This window comes from Podarcis raffonei, chromosome 13 (assembly GCF_027172205.1).
Source record: "Podarcis raffonei isolate rPodRaf1 chromosome 13, rPodRaf1.pri, whole genome shotgun sequence".
Taxonomy (NCBI): domain Eukaryota; kingdom Metazoa; phylum Chordata; class Lepidosauria; order Squamata; family Lacertidae; genus Podarcis; species Podarcis raffonei.
Window position 1 is genome coordinate 34,571,448 of NC_070614.1, and position 25,394 is coordinate 34,596,841.

The window sequence follows — 25,394 nt, forward strand, 5'->3', positions numbered from 1 at the left end:
TTTCACTGTCCATTACAAAAAGGTGCTGAATGTTTTGAATGCTGCAAATGCGGTGGAGCAACCAACGAGCATGGCTTTGTTGAAGAACTAATTGTCCTGAAACTTGAAACACAATAAATGAAAATCCTTTGAATGTATGGGGAGCAGGCAAAAGGTGGTTTCAATATCGCTCTCTGCCATGAGGGCACCCAACCTACACTTTCTGATCAATTTTACTTCATGGTCCATGGCTGGGTATCCAACAAAACATAGTTTGGGTGCTAAACCTCAGTTACTGGATCTTTCCTTTTTCTTGAATATTGAATCTAGTGTCCATTTCTTGTTGTGGTACATTCCAAATCCCACTCTCCCTTCCAATCTATCTATCTGAGAAAGGTTCTGTTCAGAATATGCAACAAATAACTTCTCTCAATTTCCCAACTTTAGCTTACCGTATTTTTCTGTGTATAACACAAGGTTTTTTTTGCCCCAAAACTATGTTTAAAATTGGGGCTCGTCTTATACACGGATAGTGCAAAGTGGTGACGGGTGATTGTTGGGAGCCGCGACCAGGAGATTGTAAGTGGCGAATTGCGGCTGCTGATTGGAGTCAGCAGCAAGGGCTGCTGTCTATTGGCTGCTCCTGTGGCAATTGGGAGGGCGATTTGTGGCTGCTGTTGGCAAGCATGTAGACGATATGTGGCTCCCGCAATGTGTGCGACTTTATGTGCTGGTTGGGTGACCGATGTTCAGTAATCCCCCCAAAAAAAGCTCAACAACTCTGATCAGTCTCCCCGCCCCCCAAAAAAAGAAGCCTAAGTAGTCTTGGCAACTTCTTTCCTTTTCTTAATTTTGAGTCCCCCAAAATAGGGGGTGGGTTATACATGGGAAAATACGGTAATTACTTTTCACTTAACAATTAACTACACTATTGCTTTGTCAAAAGGACAGTAATTAGTTCTCTTACTCATTCAACCCCCTGTGGAATTTCAGTGCCCATTAGCAAAACAAAGAGCAAAGACTGCGAAGGATGTCATAAATAAACCTAATACAATTCGGAGGTAGGGAGAGGGACGGGGAATAGGCAAAGGTCCACAGCTCTAATTTTAGATATTCTAGGCTTCAAATCTATTCAGGTAGGGGGGAGTAAAATGTTCAGGTCAGGAAGTTTGAACTGCAGAGGGTTTAATGACTGTGATGTAGAGGAACATGGGGGTTTTCTAGGTTGAGGGAAGATTTGTCCTATACTGACAATGATGGTTTTAGTCATCTTTCTGCTGGTCCTATTTCCTCACATGTCATGTGCACCTAATGCTGTTCAATGCCGTATCCGTTATCCACAGCCTCCAGTTCATAAATACCACCAGAAAGGAGACCTCATCATTGGTGGCATTGCTTACCATGCTGGTATTGTTGCCAGTAAACTACTCTTCAATGAAGAACCCCTACCAACACTGACAGAGTCATTTGTGTAAGTCCTTAACGATTGTTTGCGTTTCTCTCTATGGATTTTGTCACTGGCAACACTAGAGCTGCAGAGCTCTGACTTTCAGGTTTGGACTGGAGGAAAAATTTAGTCCATTAAGTCAGGGATAGCCAATGTGCTACCCTTCAGAGGTTAATGAACTACAACTCCCATCAGCCCCAACCAGGTAGGTGAGTGGTCAGGGATTATGGAAGCTGTGGTCCAACAATGTTTGGAAGAGAGCACCACAATGGCTACCCCTGATTTAAGGGGACGTAGATAAAAAGACTTTTTTCACAACAGCACTGTGAATGTTTATACATATATTGTGTGTGTATGTGTGTGCTTGTACAAATCACTTTACTTATTTTTAAAAACATTCTCTTTGCCCCCTTTATGTTTCTTTCTTCTTCCATCAAGTGCTGCACCACAACTTTTGTGCCACAACTTACTGTAGGGAATTGGTTTTATAATAAACACCAGTTTAGCTATTTGTGCTTGTTTATTTTTTTATGAGCCTATGGAGCTCCCTGCCACATTAATTCAGATTTCCTCAATGGGACGATTTTCCACTGCTGCTATTCCCCTTAAAGTGCCTTTAAAGCATCTGATTAACTTGCTCTGATAGCTTTAGTCATAAAACGGACACTTAATCTGGAGACTGGATTAACTATTCACTAGGATTTTTTATGAAAGGTATGAAAGGTACATAATGGGGTACTGAAATATACAGCTATATGTGCTTGACAACAGTTTCTAAAGAAATTCATGGTTACTGACACCAAGCTATATACAGTTTTTACCTCAGGCCAAATTCTCTAAATCTCCACCCCAGCCAAATTCACTCACAACCTAGTCCAAGTCTTGGGAAAACCCAATTTGCATAGCCTTCTTCTGGTAAGATCTTGATATAGGGCAGCCTCTCAGGTCTTACAGCCACCTGCTGCCTTCTTCTGACCTTCACAAGAACAGTATGTTTGTGCATTGGGGATTAATAACTTAACATTCAGAACTTCGCTATCCACTTTCATCTCAGCTTCTCTGGTTTGGGTCTCACACGTTCCTCTTTCCCAATTGAACGTTAACCTGCAACTGTCAGTTAACTGTCCTGCTTATGTAGAATGTGAATGTTACTAGTATGACTGTGAATTAGTGTGTTAAATAGCACCTTTAAAAGATGGTAGGAATTGTAGAGTTGGAACAAAGTCTGTGCTCTCTGCAGGAATGTTAGCAACTGCAGTATCCCTGACAGATGCCATTCAGCCTCTGCTGAAATACTTCCAGTCAAGGACAGCTCACCACTTTTCAAAACATTCTCTTTCACTCTGAAGGAGTGATTAATAATACAATGTTTCTCCTAATGTACAGCTAAAATCTGATTTCTTGAAATTTTCAATCATTACCCCAAGTCCTCCTTTTGATGCAATATAGAGAATAAGTCTGCTCCACCTTCTGCATGACAGCTTTTTGATATTTTACCAAAGGTATCCTGCTCTCTAAAGGATTCCCTTTTCAGTCTAAATATGCCCAGCTCACTCAAGTTTTCAGGTTAGTTCATTTTAGGAAATTATCTCTACAAAGATACCCTACTCAGATATTATATGAAGTGTTATGCTTTGAACACATATGGAACAAACTCCATAAGAAAGGGAAATTGCAAAACACACAAAAAGGTATAGATTTCCTACAAAAGAGACACAAAACTCTTGATAAAGTATGATAACGTTTTTCAATATTAGAAGTACTGGGGAAGGCAGCAATAGTTTTATTACAGATTTATATGGGCATTTCTTATTTCTTAGGGCAAACAGTGCTTCAAGAAAGGGAATATATAGATATTGAAATAATTAAGTAATAATAAATAAATGTGGCGCAGACAAAGTGGCAATAGTTAAACTAAATACCTTTCTGATCCAGAATACTACTCTCATTCTAGTGTAGTGCCTAAGCATTACCAACATTCCGTGGCCTTGGCCTTTGCAGTAAAGGAGATCAATGAAAACCCTCAGATTTTACCCAATCTCACTTTGGGCTTCCACATCTATGACAGCCATAACAATGCAAGGAGGACCTATCACGCCACATTGATACTTCTATCAGCACTGGAGAGATTAATCCCTAGTTATCTTTGTGACAAACAGAAAAATCTAATAGCTGTCATTGGGGGACTGGACGCCCACATTTCCACTAATGTGGCAACTCTCCTGAATAACTATAAGATTCCACAGGTAGGACAGTTGTGTGTGATTGCGCACTCACTATGGGAATTTATCTTATACTGCCTTGATCCTTTCACATTTACTATGTGTGCCTTGGAAATAATGAGGTACACTTCACAACTGCAATTAATCCAGAATGCGGCAGCTAGACTGGTGACTGGGAGTGGCCACCGAGACCATATAACACCCGTTCTAAGAGACCTACATTGGCTCCCAGTACATTTCTGAGCACAATTCAAAGTGTTGGTGCTGACCTTTAAAGCCCTAAACGCCCTTGGCCCAGTATACCTGAAGGAGCATCTCCACCCCCCACCATTCAGCCCAGACCCTGAGGTCCAGTGCCAAGGGCCTTCTGGTGGTTCCCTCCCTGCGAGAAGTGAGGTTACAGGGTACCAGGCAGAGGGCCTTCTTGGTAGTGGCACCTGCCCTGTGAAACGCCCTCCCATCAGATGTCAAGGCAATAAGGAACTATCTTACTTTTAAAAGACATCTGAAGGCAGCCCTGCTTAGGGAAGTTTTTAATGTTTAATGATATATTGTGTTTTTAATATTTATTTGGGAGCCACCCCGAGTGGCTGGGGAAACCCAGCCAGATGGGCGGGGTATAAACAATATTATATTATTATTATTATATTTTAGTCATTAGTCTGCTTAGTCTTAGTCTTTAGTCTGCTGCTGGTGATTTCTCTTGGTGCTACAGTTTGATTTGCTTTGTTTTTAGGGTTGTTTTTAATTCAGGGTGTCTGAGATTTGTATTTGAAAACTGTCGAGTGTTATTTTATCACAGGAAGGGGGAGTTTAAATGATGCAATAAATAATAAATGAAAATGCTCTTTATGGTTCATTCATAAATGTAAAAATATGTAAGTGGGATTTAGGACTCTATTCATATAATCCATGTAAGATGGAACCCCACTTTTCCAATGACACTTAGAACAGGCAACAGGGAAAGGTCAAGGGGTATAGGGCTCACTATTTATTGTGGACACCCAAGTAGACACAAGGGCTTCCATCAGCAGATCCATAGATGGATTCCATCAACAGAGGAAACAGCACTGGATTCCATTGTAGGTGGGTTGTTTCAAACACTTCATGATACAATATAAATTCTGCTATTATTGTCTTCTATATGCCCCCTACCCAATCTCTTTTCAGCTCATATATGGCTCTGTTCCATCAACGAACAATGGACATTCATTCTACCAGATGGTCCCACATGAAGCCCTTCAACATACAGGAATTGTCTCTTTGCTTCTGTATTTCGGGTGGACATGGATTGGGGTCCTTTTACTGAATGACGAAAGTAGTGATAGGCATTTGCAAACAGTATTGCCAATGTTTTCCCAGAGAGGAATTTGCTTTGCCTTCATAAAAAGAGTCCCCACATTAACATCTGATGCTGAAGTGAACAATATCCTAGAAAATGGAGCAAAAATGTATAATGAAATAATGGACAGCAGCACCAATGTAGTTGTGTTTTATGGAAAATCTAATTCCATGACATTTTTGAGATGGTTCCCATATTATTCAGGACATGAGCCATGTCTACGGAAAGGCATAGTGTGGATAACAACGGCTCAAATGGAACTCACTTCATTGGTTTATCAAAAATACTGGAAAACCGAAATATTCAATGGTATGCTGTCTTTCACAATCCACTCCAATGACCTACCAGAATTCAAACAATTTGTTGAGAAACGAAAACCTTCCAGCACAAAAGAAGATGGTTTTATCAGACAATTCTGGCAAGAGGCCTTTGGCTGTGTCTTCCCCGATGCAGATGTGGAAGAAGTGATGGGCGATATTTGCAGTAGTGAAGAGAAGCTAGAGACCCTTCCAGCCCCGTTTTTTGAGATGAGCATGACAGGCTACAGCTACAGTGTGTACAATGCTGTCAATGTTGTTGCTCATGCTTTACATGACATGTCCTCATCTAGACTCAAACTCAGAGCAATGGACGGCAGAGGAGGACCGAAGTGGCAAAAGCAACAGTTTTGGCAGGTAATAGGCACAACAACATCATACTGTATAACAGAGTTCTGCAATTGTGCTGCAGTAGAACTCAATCAGTGTAATAAAACTTGCCAAACCCACACCCCACTCATCTTTCATCCTTCATCTTCCATCAACTAATATTAAAAGTTTCAGGCCTTGAGGGATGACTTTCTTGTCCATAGAAGTGCAAAGTATGGGGAAAATATCCTCCAGGTCTAACTTTCATGGTAGCAGGCTTCCCTCTGAGCCATCCCCAATGTGGCCGTTAAAATCCCCACATAATAGAATTTGTGCAGCTGTGAAATTCACACTTATTTGCTCTATAAGAGTTGTTAGCTCTGTCCAAATCCTAACCGCCACAGCTAAGGTGTGTGCCGGAGGGAGGTAGATGTTAATACAGAAAAAAGGGCTTCCTGCCACTGCACTAATTTGTAGTGGTAAGAAATGTTCATAAAGGAGACCAGACTCCACAATGCTGATTTCGCCAGCTAGATCCAGTGAGATAAAGGTGGTAGGACCCTCCCCCACTTCCTCGACCCTTTATATGCCTCTTGACTCCTGGGAGACTATGCTGGCAGTATTCCTGCAGGTGCGGTGGGTGGGTAAATTGCAGCCAAGTTTCTTGCAGGCAGAGGATATCAAATTTCTGTTGGAACATAGTAGATCTTTCTTGTTGTCCCACCCTGCCAAGTTCCATGTGAGAATATGAATATCTTTCTGGGGTCTGTCTGCTAAGTCAATACTGGGAGCTCTCAGGTGGTCTCATTGTAGCACCAACGCCACTGTCACCAGCTTTTGACCTTGAAAATGCAAGGGTTATTTTTGCTACAGGTCTTTTATGGAATTTACAAATGTCAGTTTCCCTTCCCTAGATGAGAGCCCTCTGCATTCAGTCGAATTCTTAGGCCGAATCTGTGTGTTATTGGGGAAGATAACAAATGCTGCCATCTCAGCTCTCCATCTCACCCTACCTCTCCTACTTTGTTTTCCATTTCTGGACCCTGCAGCCTGGTTTCTATTTTGTGCTGTGGGTCCCCTGTTCCTCTGTCTGTTCTCAAGCTTTGTTAGTACTAAAGCAGCCTATTGGTTTATTGTCAGTGAATAGAGCATAGTATTATGAGTTGTTGTCTTTGTCCATGGAGTTTGAGACAACAACTCATAATACTATGAGTTTTCCCAGTAGTGATGTATGGAAGTGAGAGCTGGACCATAAAGAAGGCTGATCGCCGAAGAATTGATGCTTTTGAACTATGGTGCTGGAGGAGACTCTTGAGAGTCCCATGGACTCCTATCCATTCTTAAGGAAATCAGCCCCGAGTGCTCACTGGAAGGACAGATCCTGAAGCTGAGACTCCAATACTTTGGCCACCTCATGAGAAGAGAAGACTCCCTGGAAAAGACCCTGATGTTGGGAAAGATGGAGGGCACAAGGAGAAGGGGATGGCAGAGGACGAGTTGGTTGGATAGTGTTCTCGAAGCTACCAGCATGAGTTTGACCAAACTGCGGGAGGCAGTGGAAGACAGGAGTGCCTGGCGTGCTCTGGTCCATGGGGTCACAAAGAGTCGGGCACGACTAAACAACTAAACAACAGCAGCAGCATTATGAGTTGAGGGGTGCTAGATCCCTCTAAATTCCTGATTCCAGAAGGGTTTAGAATTTAACCAATGCTTGGAGTCTTAACCTGGGTGCCAACAAATGTAAAAATATAAGACAGGCCAGGTTCCTGAGTTCAGGAAATGAACTGGGAGAAGAGCTATTAAGGAGGAAAGTATTGGATGACCAACAAAGCAAAGACTCTGTGTCAGATGGCTCTTGGGAGGGGGGGTCCTCTTCCAGCTCTGAGATAGATAGCAGAGACTTAGCAGGATTGAATTTAGAATTGCACTTAGGGTTGATGTGACCTAGCACAAAAATGTTGCAGGCTGTAAGCGGTGGCAAGCTGGAAGGGAAAATGAGCATGTTTGATTTCTGTTTGAACCTGAGGCTGCAGCTATGGGAGAAGCAATACGCTTTTGGCATGTGATGCTGGGAATCCCTCCATCATAGGCTCAGAATGTATATATGTGTAAATAAACCATATATCGTAAAGACACCACAGTTTCTGCTGTGCCTCGTTTCCCAAAATGTTTGCCATGTATATTGTATTTCATTTTGCAAATCACTTTGAGAGTTGGTTTTTGCAAAATTTGTAATAAATCTGAAATTAATAATAAAATATCATTATTATTATCCTTGTTAACATGGTGCCCCTCTTCCTATCTCTGTGTCATAAAGAGTGAAAATTTCCCCCCCCCAAAAGAAAAACATAGACAACATTAGACCTCAATATGATCCAACTTAAGCCTTTTCTAAACTCTTGCTTTTCCCTATTCAACCTAGCTCCATCACTTTCTCAAAAGTGTCTCGTTTAACAACAGCGGTGGGGACAAGGTTGCCTTTGACCAGCATGGGGAGTTAGTAGCTGGATTTGATGTTATCAACTGGATTGTTTCTTCAAACCAAACATTTCATAGAGTGAAAGTTGGGAGGGTAGATCCCAACCAAGTATTCACTATCAATGCGGAAGCCATAACGTGGTACAGCTGGTTTAACCAGGTAGGGCCCCATTTTCAGCAATTTGAAAATACATCAAATTTTGAATGAGCATTATAAACACCTATAAAATATTGCCTTTTAAAAATGGGGTTTCACAAGCTGCTATGGTCTTGTCTTTGTCAATTGAGGAGTCTGAAGGAAACTTAAATTGTCACTCTATTGATTTAAATAGACAAAAAATCACAATCTATGTCATTTAACATTCAACCAAGCTCCATCCATTCTAGTTAGTAGATGCTGTTTTAAAAGTGTGTCTATAACTCTTATACATCTGATCACAGCATCTATTTGCAATGTCCAGTTGTGTATGAAAACCCAAGCTTTATAAGTCTTAAATAAACTACTGTGTAACAGCCCATATAGGAAACAAAGTACAGTGTTAATTTATGGAGAACTGCTCGATTTTATAATGTAAAAATTGTAAATATAGACATTATAGGTATATATTGTGTTAATTTTTGAAAAATCACAAGAGATGGTAGCATTGACCTCATCTATACATTACTGAAAGGAGGCATTACTTTAGTAGCATATGAAAAGTTGCTGAAAATATAAGAATTCCATCCCCATTATTCTCAGCATGATAATTCTGATCTCTCATATATGGATTAGTCACAGCCTATGTCTTTGTGTTCTGAGAGATGCCATCCTGGTTCTAGGAAGAAAGTGAAAGAAGGGGAGCAATTCTGCTGCTACGATTGCATCTCATGTCCTGAAGGGAAGATCTCAGCTCAGGAGGGTAAGAATTATGAGTATATGGAACAGAATTACAAAACTGGTTAAAAGATAGAGTGTGCATGTAAGATTATGGCTATATCAGATTGTCTCCTCTACAGTGCTTGAATTGTGATTGAAATTTTTGATACAGTGGGATTTGGAGGGAGCTGTTACTGAAGAAGAAACAACCTGGTGTGTGATCGTTTGCCTCAGGTTTTTCACAACAGATTCCATCAGTAAAAATGACAATGCCTTCCGAGTATTTAGACAAGATGTAGTTCTGGTGATATCAAAGGCAAGGTTGAGGTTCACCCACTAAGTGGTTGTCTCAATTGTGGTTTTCTTGTTCCTCTTCAGTAGTTATTGCCAGAAGAGGACGAGCATTAGGAAGGTTGTGAACTATTTTTCTGGACTTAGCTGCCAACTTTCATTTATTTGTCAAATTGACTATTGTAATCTACTTTACTTGATTCTGTTTTGAACAACAGTAGAGAGAGTTCTACAGACATTGTGTGATGGCATCTGGCCTGACTTGGTGTAAAACTCCAGACTGGCAAAGAAACTTCTCTGGCCCACCACATGTAGCAGTGCTGTAGATGTGATGATGGCCCCACACATCCATAAAGCCCCACCTGCCTGGGAGAAAGTTAGGCCTGCACTCTAAGACTCCATCTATTTAACAATGTATACCCTTAGATTAACAGACATAGAAAACTGTTTCATTTTCCATGATACCACCCCACCTCCACAACTGATTCTGGCTATCACAGAATATATCAGAAGGCCACAGAATCCCAGTTGTTTCTGGCATTGTTTTGGTACAGTTGAGAAAGATATCCCACAGCTGTCCGATTCCCTGACCTGCAACAGTGAAGGAATTTTTGATGAGGTGGATGTCCTCTTTCATGTGGCTCTGCAACTCTGGGCAGGTGGAATCTACCACTGGTGGTATGCCTGCCAGCAGTAGTGCACGTAACTCACCCCCATGGGGTGTTTCAGGGAAAGATCTCAGCCAGAAAAGAATCTGCTGGATCCTAAACCAGCTCAGATGCGAGGAAGCTGCCTGGGAGCTGGCATAGCAAAAATACAAGATCCCCATGGATGGCGTAGAAATCCATCCTGAGAGGAATTTTCTGGTCTGTGTTAGAAACTGCTTGAAATTTTAGAAATTTCTAAGCATTGATACCAAACCCAGGTGCCCCCTTATCAGTCCTCCAAGGTTAGTATTTGTGAGAACCAGTTAATTAAACCCTGTGATGCGAGGCAGGTGTTTGTCCTTCAAGATGGGAGTGGTAAGTACTCACTGTTTCGAAGGCTCCATCAGTTAAGCATCATGATTGGTTGCATCAAGTCATGGGGTTGGGGCCAGCTTTAGTTTAAATCTGGCTTAGGCCACTATATGGGAGTTCTCTTTGCAATGTAGTTACTATTGCCTGTTATGCTACTAACCTGAAACCTGAGGTATCCTTAGCTTCATCTATGCTGCATAAATACTTGTTCAGTTTTTAGTCAGCTTTAGTTGTCAGTTGCGTGGCGAGTTCCCGCCCCCCACCAGGATAAATAAAGACACGAGACACCATAATTTAAGGTTAATTGGGCGAATTAGGCCACAACTTTATTGAATTTCAGGAATGAGAGGCATTGGCTTAGGCATTGGTCCTAACGACTATCCGGCTCCAGCCCATTTGCTGGAGACACGGGGAAGGGTTAACCTTATATCGGGGGAGTCTCCTGCCAAGGCACGTCGACTAGGAGCTCCCCCGGGTCACCGCTCTGGGGCGTGCCTTTGGCCCTCACCTCCATAGGCTTCGGACAGGGCCACGCCCCCCGGAGTCCTTTAACGGACCACCCTTCGGTCGCTGGGGGGAGGTGATGGCGTTCCTCCCCCCCCACACATCCTCTTAACCCCTTCTTACCAATGCCTACCGCCAATGCCGAGAAGTTGTGACGAGTTGCTACGAGGTAGGCGAAAAACCAAAAGGCCAGAAATCGCCAATTGGGAAAAATTCCTACCATGCCCCTTGCGGCGACAGACCGAAGTCCATAGCAAAGTCAAAGACCTACCTAAGCCTAGTTAAAGGGAGGGAGGGTGGGAAAACATGGGGGTGAGCCGGCGAAAAGAGGGTGAGCCCCCTCCGTGCCGGCCCTAAATAGGGCAGGCCATGCCCCCCCCAGCCAGCCAGCTGATTGGCTGGCTGGGGGGGGCAGACCCGACCAGGATTCCCCTGCTCTCGCGGGGGCTGCGACCAGCCCCCGCTCATGTGGGGTGGGCGTGAAGCCCGCAACCCCACCTCCTGGGCAGGCCGGAAGTGGCTTTAGCTTTGTTATTTCATGGAATTGTTGAGCTGGAAGAGACCCTGAGGATAATCTAGTCCAACCCCCTATGATGCAGGAATATGCAGCTGTCCCATATGGGGAACAAACCTGCAACCTTTTTTAAACCTTGTAACTTTATTTTAGTACAGTGGTACCTCGGGTTACATATGCTTCAGGTTACAGACACTTCAGGTTACAGACTCCGCTAACCCAGAAATATTACCTCAGGTTAAGAACTTAGCTTCAGGATGAGAACAGAAACTGTGTGCTGGAAGCGCAGCAGCAGTGGGAGGCCCCATTAGCTAAAGTAGTACCTCAGGTTAAGAACAGTTTCAGGTTAAAAACGGGCCTCCGGAACGAATTAAGTTCTTAACCCAAGGTACCACTGTAATGATTTATTATACTTTTTAAAATAAGTTTTGTTTTTTGAGTTCCTGGACCTACCCAGCTTGGTTACATTCCAGAAATGGGTCAGTCTCTACACTATGATCTGCCCTGTCTGGGGACAGTAAATATATTAATTTTAACTGAGGTATATACATTTTCATCAAGACAACCATAGCAATTCAATAAAACATTGAGTTAGACCTATAAACCTCCAAGACACTTAACTCACCGATCCTACTCTTCATGGTGTAAATGCTGAATGTATCCTTAAATAAAGAAAGAAGATTCCACCTAAACATTAGGAAGAACTTCCTGACAGTAAGAGCTGTTCGACAATGGAATTTGCTGCCAAGGAGTGCGGTGGAGTCTCCTTCTTTGGAGGTCTTTAAGCAGAGGCTTGACAACCATATGTCAGGAGTGCTCTGATGGTGTTTCCTGCTTGGCAGGGGGTTGGACTCGATGGCCCTTGTGGTCTCTTCCAACTCTATGATTCTATGATTCTATGATTCTATGAGTGTGAAATGTTCTCTGCAGAAAAAAAACAATTACAGCATGTTGTGATTAAGACTACATGTTTTCTTTTATAGACATGAATGACTGTAATACATGCTCAGATGAAGAATATCCAAACAAGAACCAGAATTTGTGCATACCAAAGGATATAAGTTTCTTATCTTATGGAGAACCTTTGGGCATCAGCTTAGCTTGTTTTGCTCTTTACTTTTCTATGATCACAGCTCTAACGCTGGGAACATTTATGAAGCACCACAACACGGCCCTTGTCAAAGCCAACAATCGAGACCTCACCTACACTCTCCTCATCTCACTCCTACTCTGCTTCCTTTGTGTGTTTCTATTTATAGGCCAACGGAATATGGTGACATGTCTCCTCCGACAAACGGCTTTTGGCATCATCTTCTCAGTAGCTGTTTCTTGTGTGTTGGCAAAAACTATCACAGTGGTTTTGGCTTTCATGGCCACCAAGCCAGGATCTAGGATGAGGATGTGGGTGGGGAAGAGATTGACTAATTCCATTGTGGTTTCCTGCTCCCTTGTACAAGCAGGTGTCTGTGCTGCCTGGTTGGGATCCACACCCCCATTCCCCGATGCTGATGTGCACTCAGTGACTAAAGAAGTTGTACTGGAATGTAATGAGGGATCTGTGACTATGTTTTACTGTGTCCTGGGCTACATGGGCTTCCTGGCTCTTGTCAGCTTCACTGTGGCCTTCTTTGCCAGGAAGTTACCTGACAGTTTCAATGAAGCAAAATTCATCACTTTCAGTATGCTGGTCTTTTGCAGTGTTTGGCTATCTTTTGTTCCAACCTACCTTAGTACCAAGGGGAAATACATGGTAGCTGTGGAGATCTTCTCTATCTTAGCCTCTGGAGCTGGTCTGCTGTGCTGCATCTTTGCTCCCAAATGCTACATTATTTTGTTGCGACCTGAGCTGAACAACAGAGAGCTTCTAGTAAGAAGTAAGGTCTGAAGTGTTGTTGCATCTGCATCATACCATATAATTTCAAAATCTAGTGTTGTACATCAGCGTGAAAAGCAGAATATTAGCTGGTAAGGATTTCCTCCTATAGGGTACAGGTTACTGGTCCTTCACTGAGACTTTGCGGGGGGTGCCTCATTCTATTTCTAAATTTGGGATCTGTAGGGTGGGGGGTGCACACAAACTCCTATTCTTTTCATGGGACTTAGAAGTAAGGGACTCATTGTATCTAACACCTTGTAGGCTTTCATACATGATCTGTGGGCTGCATTTGGAGCACACACAGCTGATTTGTTGGTTCATTTAGCTCAGGATTGTCTGGGCCAGTGTCCCAAGGCAGTGGTGAACTGGATGAGGGGCAATACACCAAATCTTGGGAAGACAGATGTTCTATGTTTAGTTGGTTCCTGTATCCAGAGGACGGGCCCACTGCTTGTCCTGGATGAGTCTAAACTCCCTCTAAAGGAGCAGGTGCATAGCTTGGGAATACTCTTGGATATGTGTTAATCATAAGAGGCCCAAGTGACCCTGGTGGGTTGCCGTTCCTTTTACCAGCTTCATTTCTTATGGCATCTATGAATGTACATTATGTGGACAAACATGTTTTCCATAGCAATTCCCAGGGGAAATGCCCAGATCTGAACAGGTGATTTCCTGATTCATTAATTCTGAAAAGCCCCAATTTTTGTGCTCATCCAGCCCACTGTAGAATTTCAGTTGCCATGAACAAAACAAGTAGCAAAGGCACTAAAGGATATTACAAATCTGTCCCCCACCATTTACAGATGGAGGGGCTGGGGACCAAGGACAGCCATCTGTTGTGATCTCTGATTCTTTGCACTATTGACCCTGAAGCTCAGGATTATCTGGCTATGTGTGCAGAGTTAGGGCAGCATCACTTAGAATCTAGGGGCTGAATTATTACTTAAAAAAAATCACTTTAATACAGACCTGGAGAGTTTACTAACTTCTTTATTGAGAAATACACATAATTTTACATGGTTTGCTGATATTACCCTCAAACTCAGGCAAATAGGGGTTGCAATAGATTCCCTTCTTCTATCGGATGAGTCACAAATCTTCTTTCTCATCAAGCAGAGATTGCTAGACCATGAAATGCAAAAACTCTACCTCTCCCAGCCTTTTGTATTTTCATGGAGCAATGCCTTATTATTTTTATAATTTAGATACTCCATCGCATCACAGATATTTTATGCTAGCTTGTCTAAATGCCATCCCCTCATCTGCTCTGTTCGGAAGGTTTCCCATTCCAGAACAGATTCTGCTCCTGTAATAAGAAAACACAAGTTGCAATACATCACATAATTTTGGGTTACTGTCTCCTTGACGCCCTTCGCAGAGATCTCCTAGGGACGCCCTTAAAGCTTAAAATATTTGTTTCTGGCACTTTTCTTGGAAACAGAATGGAAGAAGTGGGAATGGAAGTATAATTTTCTTTAAACTAGAATGAAAAATCATGGCAAATGCAACAGGAAATGGGATCAGAAGATATGGAACTGGATGTGAATTAATTAATACAAAGTAAATAAATATGGAATATTGTTCTAACATATGACCACAGCAGAAAGACTCTTGTGTGATTAAAGACAGAGATTTAGCATTGTTTAAAAAGTTTGGGGAAAAGCTTACATAAGGATATAATCCCTAAAATACCGTATTTTTTGCTTTATAGTGTGCACTTTTTCCCCTCCAAAAATTAAGGGGAAATGTGTGTGCGACCTATGGAGCGAGTGCAGGCTCCTTGGCTTCAGCGATAGCAAGGTGAAGCCTCCGAAGTGCAGAGGGAGCGCTCCCTCTGCGCTCCTGAGGCTTCGCATTGCTTTCGCTGAAGCCTGGAGAGCGAGAGGGGTCGGTGCGCACCGACCCTTCTCACTCTCCAGGCTTCAGGGATAGCTGCCTGAAGCCTTCGGAGTGCAGCGCGAGTTCCCGCTGGGCTCCGCAGGCTTTGGGTTCCTTTTGCTGAAGCCGGGAGAGCAAGACTCTCCTGGCTTCAGCAGAGAGGGAGAGCTGCACAGCAACCCTTCAGCCAAGCAGGAGGACAAATGGAAGGGGCTCTGTTTCTCCTGCCGCTTCTCTGAAGGGTCGCTGAGCAGAGAGGGGGAGATTTATTTTTTTTCTTGTTCTCCCCCTCTAAAACAAGGTGCGTCCTATGGTGCAGTGTGCCCTATAGAGCGAAAAATACAGTAGTAGGAACTCACAGATTGGGGGAAATCATCAAGGAGAGAATGGGTTCTTTTTTGTTTGAGGGCCTTCTTCCTTTATACTAACAGTTTACAAAGTAACTTTCTTTACAAGTATTTTGTATTTTTAATTAAAAGTTAATGGTTGTCTTTTAGCTCACTGACTATATTTTGTTAAAGCTAAATGTGCTTTACATGTTGAAATTTGTAAAACTGCTGAGTTAAGAAACACAGAATTAAATGGAGCTTTCTCTCAAACAACTATTACATGTATAGACTAGAGGTCCTGCCTCATGGCTTCTTCAGAGTTGTGAACTGAGGTTCCCATGGCCTGATTCCAAGATGCTACATACACCATTTTACATTTTGGAGTCTCCTTTGGCTACAGGAGCTGTTAGGATGAATTCCAAACTTCACCATTTCCCTCTCCACCACTGTTCCCATATAATTAACGAAGGAGAATTTAAAATGAGAGTTGTAAATATTCCCCAGCAATCCTACAGGGAACCCAGCATTTTGTCTTTCTAATTACCTTACCTACAGATCAAAAGGTCTGTAATTAATTCTGCTGCTACTCAAACCCCTGGTGAAGCTTCAGTGGCCACTGGAAAAACTCAAAGCAAAGCTTGCGGATGGTCTGATAAATATAGACATGATTATGATCCTCAATATTCAAGATTTCAGCCTCTCATGAAACTATAGTACCTTTCAGGTTAGACAGTTAGATATCTTGATAGTTCTGTAGAAGAGATTAAATGAATCTGTGGATAGATAGAATATGTGCCCTTGTATGCAAGATGTTGGTTGTCTTGCTGCTGGCACTATTTACTCCAAAGGTATGTCAGCTCCACATAGCAAATTGCAAGGTTCCATATATACACCAGCCACTTCATAAGTACCATCGATCAGGAGATTTTATCATTGGTGGCATTGCTTCTCATGGTGGCTTTGTCTCCAATCCAGGAACCTTCACTGAACAAGCCCCACCGGAATTATCTGAAGAGCTTGTGTAAGAATGTTTTGTTCCCCCTTCTACTTATTATGTCGCTGGAGTGGTCAGTCCTAGAACAGCAGCCTAAGAACACTTGCTGGGGCTGCAGCCCTGTACACACGTACTTAAGAATACCTTCCTTCAAATTAAATAAGATCTATCTCTGTCTGCATGTGAAGACAGGCTCCAGTGGATTGAGCAGATGAAACCAATAGTGGGTCCAACAGTCAAGAAGGCAGTTTCTGCACATGCTGTAGAGAGAAGTGAGAAGTACATGGGGCCTGTCAACTTGGGAAGGTCACTCTCTAGGAGAAGGATTACTCTGATCCCAAACCTCTGTTGCCTTGTGAGATATCTTTGTGAGAAGAAAAGGTTGAGCAGTAAACCCTGAACAAATCTTGAATAGAGCCCCTAAGATGGTTGGATGGTGCCTTGTGTGCCTCCAGGAGATTTCATTATTGGTAGCATAGCTTCTCCTGATGCCTTTATTTTCAGTTCAGCAACTTTCACTGAAGAACCCCTATCTGCATTGCCTGAAGAGCTTGTGTAAGAACTAGTTTTGTGTCTGCTTTTATTTTCATTTAATATTTCCATTTAGTTAAAAGAAATATCTCTGCAGAAGATCACACAACCAGAGGAATCTCCAAAGGGAAATGCAAGAGGTCTCTCTCTCTCTCTCTCTCTCTCTCTCTCTCTCTCTCTCTCTCTCTGTGTGTGTGTGTGTGTGTGTGTGTGTGTGTAGGAAGGATTTATTTGTTTAAGCACACAATCTTTGTTCTCTTCCTTTTGGTTCTTTCTCACTACTTTATTGCACCACATTCCTCCTTGTTTTTTACTCATCTTGTGCCCCCTTTTCTGTTTCTATTCTGGCACCACTCATTTTGTTGTTCAGCAGTTATCATAGACCATCCTCACAGTAGGTAGGAGACCTCATTCCAGTAACAGTACCCTGATAAGACAAATTGACTGAGAAATTGCTCTCACTAACCTTAACAAACAGCAGCTTCCATGATTCTTTGTGGAAGCCAAGCCTGTTTAAAGTGGTATCATATTGCTATAGAAGTATGGTTATATAATGTGCTTCTGTGGGCTGAGCAGAAAGTTGTGCTGCCTAATAATTTTATTTATGCTACCTTGCTTGGTGGTAAAAACTATACTGTAGTAAATAATGTACTGGTTTAAATGCATAGTCTTGTGCTTGAAATAGCTCCTTTATTCTGTGCATTTTGACAAAGTGTCTTTAAAAAGGAATCTCACTGAGAATGTATAGCATATGGTGTGTTCTGGAGTTGGCATTGTGTAGTTTTTCCTTATGCTAAAGACTGCCTAAATCTAAAGATTTAAGCTAAAGACTGCCTCAGAATAGATAGGACCTAAATGTGATTACTGTAAATAGATTTAGAGCATTGTTGTCTTTCAGCAAAAAGCAGAAGAGAAAGAAAACCCCACTGTGGTAGTGGGTATATTTGGGAGGGGGGACAGTTTATTCCAATGCAACAGTGCATAGGATTTCAGCCTTACAATTCGGTATCTATAAATATTGTTGGAACTGTGAGATATTCTTCTGATCAGGAATGCAACTCTTGTTCCAGCGTGGTGCCTAAGGGTTACCAGCATATCCTGGCCTTGGCATTTGCAGTCAAGGAGATCAATGAAAACCCTCACATCTTACCAAATCTCACCTTGGGCTTCCACATCTATGACAGCTATGTCACTGCAATTAAGACCTATCATGCCACAATGCTACTTTTATCTACACTGGAGAAATTTCTCCCCAACTATATATGTGATACACAGAATAATCTGACAGCTGTCATTGGGGGTCTTGACTCCCAGATCTCCCTCCATGTGGCAACTATCTTGGATATTTATAAGATTCCACAGGTAGGACACCTATGCCTGTTTCTGAGTGGAATATGAAAATTCAGTAAGGCAGTCATACTTTTTCTTTATTTCTTCCAGCTTGTATTATGCTGTTTAGAAACATAAATGGGAACATTGGGAACAATCATATCAATTATTCTTTTCTTTCTTTCCTTTGCCTGTATTATGCACACTGAGAGCAGTTCATTAACAGCTGAAAAACAAAAAACCTATAACTGGAACATGATTTCCCTAGATTAGAACTCAATTTGAAAATAGATAGCATCCTCTCCTGAATCACAAACCCTGTTATAAACTGCCCATCTGTAGGCATAAATTGAGAACCAACTTTATAAAATAGATCCTGATTTCCTCTGAAGCAACACCATAAAGTTGAAAAACTAATTAAGTTGATTTTAACTGAGGGGGAATTAGATGCTATGCCAGTCAGGCAATTAAAAATACTGTGATTAGCTGATGGAGATTGAGCTCCTTATGTGAATGGAAATAGTTTGTATATCCCATTGCTCTGTAATTCAGGATTGATCAGAACTGACTCTGCTGGGTCTTTCATCATTGCTGACTCAGGTAGTACAGTTTAGATATGAAATGCTTCCTGATGCTAAAGATGCACTATTTATATGGATATTCAAATGGACATGTCAACTGCATTTCACAATGCATAACACTGCTATATAAGTGGATGGTGTTTCTTCTCTCTTTCCAACACACCTCTCTTTAGCTCATATATGGCCCGGCTCCAGTGATGAATGATAAAACACCAGGACTTCCTTTCTACCAGATGGCCCCCCAAGAAGGCCACCAGTTTGCAGGGATTCTTTCTTTGCTTCTGCATTTCAGGTGGACTTGGATTGGGGTCGCTGTGGTTGACAATGACAGTGGAGAAAGATTTCTACAAAATGTGCTCCCACTCTTTTCAAACAGAGGTATTTGTTTTGCCTTTCAAGAAACAATCCCCAGATTTAGTTTTCTCACTGAAGGACTCGCTCTGATGCAACAGGGAGCAAATATACATGATAGAATGATGGGTAGCAAAGCCAATGTTGTGGTGGTCTATGGAGAAGCTTCTACCACTGTATTTTTTAGATGGCTTCCATATCTATCAATGCTTGGGAGGATGAAAACAAATACGAAAGGTAAAGTATGGATATCAACAGCCCAATTTGAGTTCATTTCATTGGCCTTTCAACAAGATTGGGATGCAGAAATATTCAATGGTGGTATATCCATCAGAATTCACTCCAATGATCTACCACGATTTCATCAATATGTTGAGAACAGGAACCCTTCCAGTGCAGAAGGTGATGATTTCATCTGGGATTTCTGGCAACAAGCCTTTGGCTGTGTATTCCCACATCGCATTCTGGGTGATGCCAAGGGGGATATCTGCACTGGGAAAGAGAGAGTGGAGAATCTTCCTGCATCTCTCTTTGAAATGACAGTGCAAGGTCTAAGCTACAGCATCTATAATGCTGTCCACACTGTTGTCCATGCATTGCATGCCATGTTCTTACAAAGACTCAGATACCCAGGAATGGTGGATGGAAGGAGAGAGAAGCTTCAGAAGCAGCAGTTTTGGCAGGTAAGGGGCAATAAATCATTAGGTTGCATGAGACTACAGCGGTATCTCAGTCTACGAACTGAATTCATCCCAGAAGTCCGTTCTTAAACCAAAGCGTTCTTAAACCGAGGCGCGCTTTCCCTACTGAGGCCTCCCGCCACTGGTGCCCTTCCACCATTCAGCTTCCGTTCGTCTTCTGAGGCAAAGTTTGCTAGCCGGAATTCCCACTTCCGGTTTTGCAGAGTTCATTGCCAAAATAGTTTGTGAACAGGACTGTTTGTAGAGCGAGGTATCACTGTATATAGTGGGCGTTCAAGTTCCCTAAGAAATATTTCCCCCTCCCTGCTTTCCCTGGTGATCTGTGTATCATCCCTGCCCGCATTCTTTGCAGGATGAATCTTCCTTCAATCTGTTACTTCAAATCTGTTCAGGTATGCAGATGATCCAGCAGACTCTCATCCTTTTATTCCACATACATACACTCTCCATGCACAAAAGCACATATTTACTCCTAGATTATTAACCTATTCACACATACACCCATTCATTTCTTTTCTCACTGTCACCCCAATTCACAGTTATTATGGTATATCATTCCTTGGCTGCAATATGAGGCTCTTTTCAAGAACTAATGGGGCATGCAGAACTTTTGATGGCTTTTGGGGGGGGGGAGTTTAGAAGCATTAACACTTCCCTCTCTACCTAAAACCTATCTAAAACATCCCCCATATTAATACCAATAGGATTCCAAAATACACACATCTAGGCCTTCATGCACAGCTAATAGGGAGTGGAGAAAAAGGGAAATTGCAGGCCATCCATGAGCCCCAAATAGGCTACATGCATGTTTCAGGCAGTGGGACTCCCCTCTCTGCACTAGATCTCTTTCTGAAACATTCAGATCCACCCTTTTCTAAATGCTTGCTTTCTTTCTTTTTCTATCTAGCTCCATCATTTTCTGAGAGCTGTCTCATTCAACAACAGTGCTGGAGACATGGTGTCCTTCAATCAGAATGGGGAAGTAATATCTAGTCTGGACATTATCAACTGGGTTATTTCCTCCAACCAGTCCTTTCATAGGGTAAAAGTTGGGAGAATGGATCCTGAGGCTCCTCCAGACCAAGCCTTCACCCTTTATGAAGATGCCATAATATGGCACAAATGGTTTAATCAGGTAGAGTCATATTGTTAGCTAATTCAAAAGAAATTCATTCTAAAACGAGCAATGATTATTTGCCTTGATGTCTAAGATAAAGTACACTTGAGGATCAGGGGGGAAAACCTTATGAAAAAATCTCAATTATTTGCTTGATGTAAATTGATGTATTTGTCCAGGATGTGTGTGTTTATCGCTCTCTTCCCAAATGCAATGTAATGTTGTGTGACCCCTAAAACTATCTATGATGTCTGCTATGTATTCTTTGTCTTAACACAGACAATAATGCACTCAATGCAGAGCTGAACCTGACTGATTCCAAACTCATCATTCTCATGAATATCATGCTTCTGCTTCATTTATGGATTAGGCTCAGCCCCTTTCTGTCTGTACTGAGAATTGTCACGCAGGATCAAGGAAGAAAGTGAAGGAAGGAGAACCGTTTTGCTGCTATGATTGCATCCCATGCCCAGAGGGAAAGATTTCAATCCAGGAAGGTAAGAGATATTTACCTTAAGTATAATTTGGATCCAGATGCAGTACTTCTATTGAGTTCCCTTTAACAGGAATGGGACAAATTAAGCCATGATTAACTGCTCCACTTGCTTTCAAAGGGACCAAGTGATACACAGGACACTTCCATACAATCACTTCATGGAGCCTTCATCCTGATTTGTGTGCACAATGTTTACAAGGAGTTTGTTCAATTAAAAGCTGAATGTGCTAGACAAAAGTAGATGTATATTGTGTACTCATTCTACTTAGTTTGTGTGAATGTCAGAAAAGGTTGCATCAAGAAAATGTAATCTCAAACTTTCCAGTGTACTCCCCAATCACTTTCCTTATTGTAAACAGTCTGTGCCTTTTGAGGTGGGGGCTTCTTGGACAAGAGCTCCAAACCCACTTTAATGGCAGAACTTGAATTTGCACATATGTGATTTAATCCCACACCCAAATACTGGCAGTCTGGATGCACCATGTATATTCAGTAACCATACATATTCATTCAGTACATCATCCTTTCCCTTGAGATCTCTCCCACTTCACCATCATTCAGTACAGGGTTTATTTTGCCTAAGTTTCTGCCTCACCATGTATCATTGCTCTTTTACAAATATGGGATGTATTTAGCATGCCTTTCTGTTCATATCTGCCATAGCACCTTGGAGCATGTCATCTTACGCAATGAAATTTAATTTTTGTGAATTACTTCAGTAAAAATAAGTTTAAAGAAGTTTAATTTTACCTTCTCAAAATGTCAGGTAAAGCTAAATAATAATAATAAATATAATATTAATATATAATAAAACTGGAAGTAATTGTCAGTCACTTTTAATTACTTCATGTATCTTTACACATATTTTACTTACCATGCAAAACTGTACAGTGGTACCTCTGGTTATGTACTTAATTCGTTCCAGAGGTCCGTTCTTAACCTGAAACTGTTCTTAACCTGAAGCACCACTTTAGCTAATGGGGCCTCCCACTGCTGCTGTGCCGCCGCCGCCGCATGATTTCTGTTCTCATCCTGAAGCAAAGTTCTTAACCCAAGGTACTATTTCTGGGTTAGTGGTGTCTGTAACCTGAAGCGTAGGTAACCTGAAGCATATGTAACCCGAGGTACCACTGTATCTTAACCAAAACATCTTTTAACTTCCGAAGTCATACTCCAAATTTTGATCACCACTCATATTTAGAATTCAGCACACTATATAATACAACATTGATGGTCTTAGAGCACAAGATGTGGTACCATTTAGCTCTCTACCAATTAGGCCACCAACTACCACAATTACATAGGATCACAAAGCTCAGAATGTATGTTCTGACTTGAAGAGATCCTTATATTCTGAGTGAACAAAAAAAAATGAAGCATGTTGATGTGATTGATGGATTATGTATGAGCTGGGGACTGTACCGTTCTTTCTTTTTCCCCAGATATGAATGACTGTGATAAATGCTCAGACAAAGACTATCCAAGCAAGAACCAAGATGCATGTATTCCCAAGGATATAAGCTTCTTGTCTTATGAAGAACCTTTGGGCATCAGTTTAGTCTGCTTTTCGCTTTCATTTTCTCTGATCACAGCTCTGGTGCTGGGTACATTTGTGAAGCACCATGACACTCCCATAGTCATTGCAAACAACAGGAACCTCACCTACACTCTCCTCATTTCTCTCCTGCTCTGCTTCCTTTGTGCACTGCTCTTCCTGGGCCAACCAGAGAAGCTGACATGTCTCCTCCGACAAACCGCTTTTGGCATCATCTTCTCAGTGGCTGTTTCTTGTGTATTGGCAAAAACCATTACTGTGGTTCTGGCTTTCATGGCCACCAAACCTGGATCCAGGATGAGGAGATGGGTGGGGAAGGGATTGGCCAACACCATTGTCCTTTGCTGCTCCTTCGTCCAAGCAGGGATCTGTATTGTGTGGCTAGCAATCTTTCCCCCATTTCCAGATGTAGACAGTTACTCAGTGGCTAAAGAAATTATACTAGAATGCAATGAAGGGTCTGTGGTGATGTTTTACGTTGTTCTGAGCTATATGGGCTTCCTGGCAATTATTAGTTTCATTGTCGCTTTCCTGGCCAGGAAATTACCTGACAGTTTCAATGAAGCCAAGTTCATCAGTTTCAGCATGTTGGTCTTTTGCAGTGTTTGGCTATCCTTTATTCCATCCTACCTGAGCACCAAGGGAAAATACATGGTTGCTGTGGAGATCTTCTCTATCTTAGCCTCTGGTGCTGGACTGCTGGGATGCATCTTTTCCCCTAAATGTTATATTATTGTGTTCAGGCCTCAGCTGAACAAGAGGGAGCAGCTAATAAGGAAGTAAAAAGGAAGGAAGGAAGGAAGGAAGGAAGGAAGGAAGGAAGGAAGGAAGGAAGGAATCGGGCCTTTGCTCAGCTACAACTACACTTGCAATTTTCAAATCTATGTGGATGCAACTGATTCCTAACCAGTCCATACTCTCTTCCTTTATCTATAAGAATAAAAACCATTTTCAAAAAATCTGTTAAACACAGCAATTAAACAGGATTTTCTATAATAATTTGTTTTATTATATCAACCCCATTAAATGAGATGCCTATGAAATATAATTTTCACTAAGGTTCAATTATCTATTTTTAAGATAATCTTTAGGTGATATTATACTCTGGTAATTTTACCAGCTATTAACTCCAATCTGAACCCAAAATACAAGTCCATTCCATTCCAATACAGGGTCCATTCATTTCCTTTCAGTACTATTGTTTGTTTTTCTCTTGTGTGTTATTGAAATATATGTTCTTGCTTAAATAAACACATTTTTTAAAAAAATGCAATGCCCCAGAGAAGGAAGTGAATTTATTTTAGTGACATTGCTTCTCATGTGCCTTCCTCTCTATTCCTACAACCTTCACTAAAGAAGCCCCACTGAAATTACCTGAATAACTTGTGTAAGAACGTCCCCCATTCTATCTATTATATCACTGGAGTGATCATTCCTAGAACAGCAGCCTAATTACACCTGCAGGGGCTGCAAACCTATATGCACTTATTTGAAAATATCTTCCCTTGAATTCAATAAGATCCATCTCTGTCTGAAAATGCACAGAATTGTGATGTCAAGGCAATTGAAAAAATACTGAACTAAAAACTCCACAGGGAAATGATTAACTTTATTGGGAAGCATATGGGGTGTTAGGGGAGGGGGAGAACCTCTGGTCAGGGCACCTTCTGGCATAGTTTATCCACCTTTGGTCCCCACCCTGCACTCAGCTCTCAGCCATGGCTTCTAGAAGCTGTCAGCATGGGAGAGTGGCCACACCCTGGGAATGCCTTGGACTGGCTGGGTAAACAACTTGATGGTAGCGAATGGGCCTCAAAAGCTTGCAGAGTTAGGGACTTCCTCTGCATGTGAAGATAGGCCCCAGTGGATGGAGCTGATGAAACCATTTGCCAGTCCAATGGTCATGGGGCTAATCAACCTGGGAAAGTCACTCATCTAGAAGAAGGAAGACTTTGATCTAGAAGAAGAAAAACCTATGTTACCTGCAGGGTATCCTTGGGAGAAGAAAAGGCTAAGGAGTAAGAAAAGCCAAGCTGGTGTCAGACATATTGTTCTGATTTTCTTTCAACCACATCATCCTACCATGATGATTCCTACTAGGTTATGTTTGTCATTTAGTATTTATAGCTCCAATTCCTCTGGCTTTTTTCCCATACTCTGTACATTAGCATAGAGATTACAGAAACCTTGGTTCATTCCCTCTAGCTGCTTCCTTCTGTCCATTTAGTGTGTTTCAAGTACTTCCTAATCCTTTCTCTCAAGCTGCCTTTTCCAGACTGCAGTTCCCTTTCCCTGAGATCATTTTCTTGGAAGGTAGCAAGTGGGTTATGGGCATACTAATCCACTATCAGTAGCATTGGATCTGAAGGGAGTAGATC

The 25,394-nt window shown here is 41.9% G+C and overlaps 2 protein-coding genes across 2 annotated transcripts; both read left to right on the plus strand.

Annotated features, from left to right (window-relative positions):
• Positions 1-1,274: 1,274 nt before the first annotated feature.
• Positions 1,275-13,163, plus strand: LOC128398876 (vomeronasal type-2 receptor 26-like). Its single transcript, XM_053360139.1, has 7 exons — positions 1,275-1,450; positions 3,381-3,672; positions 4,819-5,664; positions 8,039-8,254; positions 9,123-9,266; positions 10,167-10,263; positions 12,262-13,163. The coding sequence occupies exons 1-7, from the start codon at positions 1,275-1,277 to the stop codon at positions 13,161-13,163; spliced, it is 2,673 nt and encodes an 890-aa protein (XP_053216114.1).
• A 6,202-nt stretch (positions 13,164-19,365) lies between these two features.
• Positions 19,366-23,799, plus strand: LOC128398877 (vomeronasal type-2 receptor 26-like). The gene is made up of 4 exons (XM_053360141.1): positions 19,366-19,830; positions 20,756-20,983; positions 21,336-21,462; positions 22,904-23,799. The coding sequence occupies exons 1-4, from the start codon at positions 19,366-19,368 to the stop codon at positions 23,797-23,799; spliced, it is 1,716 nt and encodes a 571-aa protein (XP_053216116.1).
• Positions 23,800-25,394: the final 1,595 nt, after the last annotated feature.

Excerpts from the sequence above, each read along its gene's own strand:
- LOC128398877 (XM_053360141.1), top strand. The coding sequence starts at position 19,366 with ATGAAAACAAATACGAAAGGTAAAGTATGGATATCAACAGCCCAATTT. Across the intron at positions 20,984-21,335 it reads GGCACAAATGGTTTAATCAG|GCTCAGCCCCTTTCTGTCTG; the intron begins GTAGAGTCATAT and ends TTTATGGATTAG. Across the intron at positions 21,463-22,903 it reads AAAGATTTCAATCCAGGAAG|ATATGAATGACTGTGATAAA; the intron begins GTAAGAGATATT and ends CTTTTTCCCCAG.
- LOC128398876 (XM_053360139.1), top strand. The coding sequence starts at position 1,275 with ATGTCATGTGCACCTAATGCTGTTCAATGCCGTATCCGTTATCCACAG. Across the intron at positions 1,451-3,380 it reads ACACTGACAGAGTCATTTGT|TGTAGTGCCTAAGCATTACC; the intron begins GTAAGTCCTTAA and ends CTCTCATTCTAG. Across the intron at positions 3,673-4,818 it reads ATAACTATAAGATTCCACAG|CTCATATATGGCTCTGTTCC; the intron begins GTAGGACAGTTG and ends ATCTCTTTTCAG.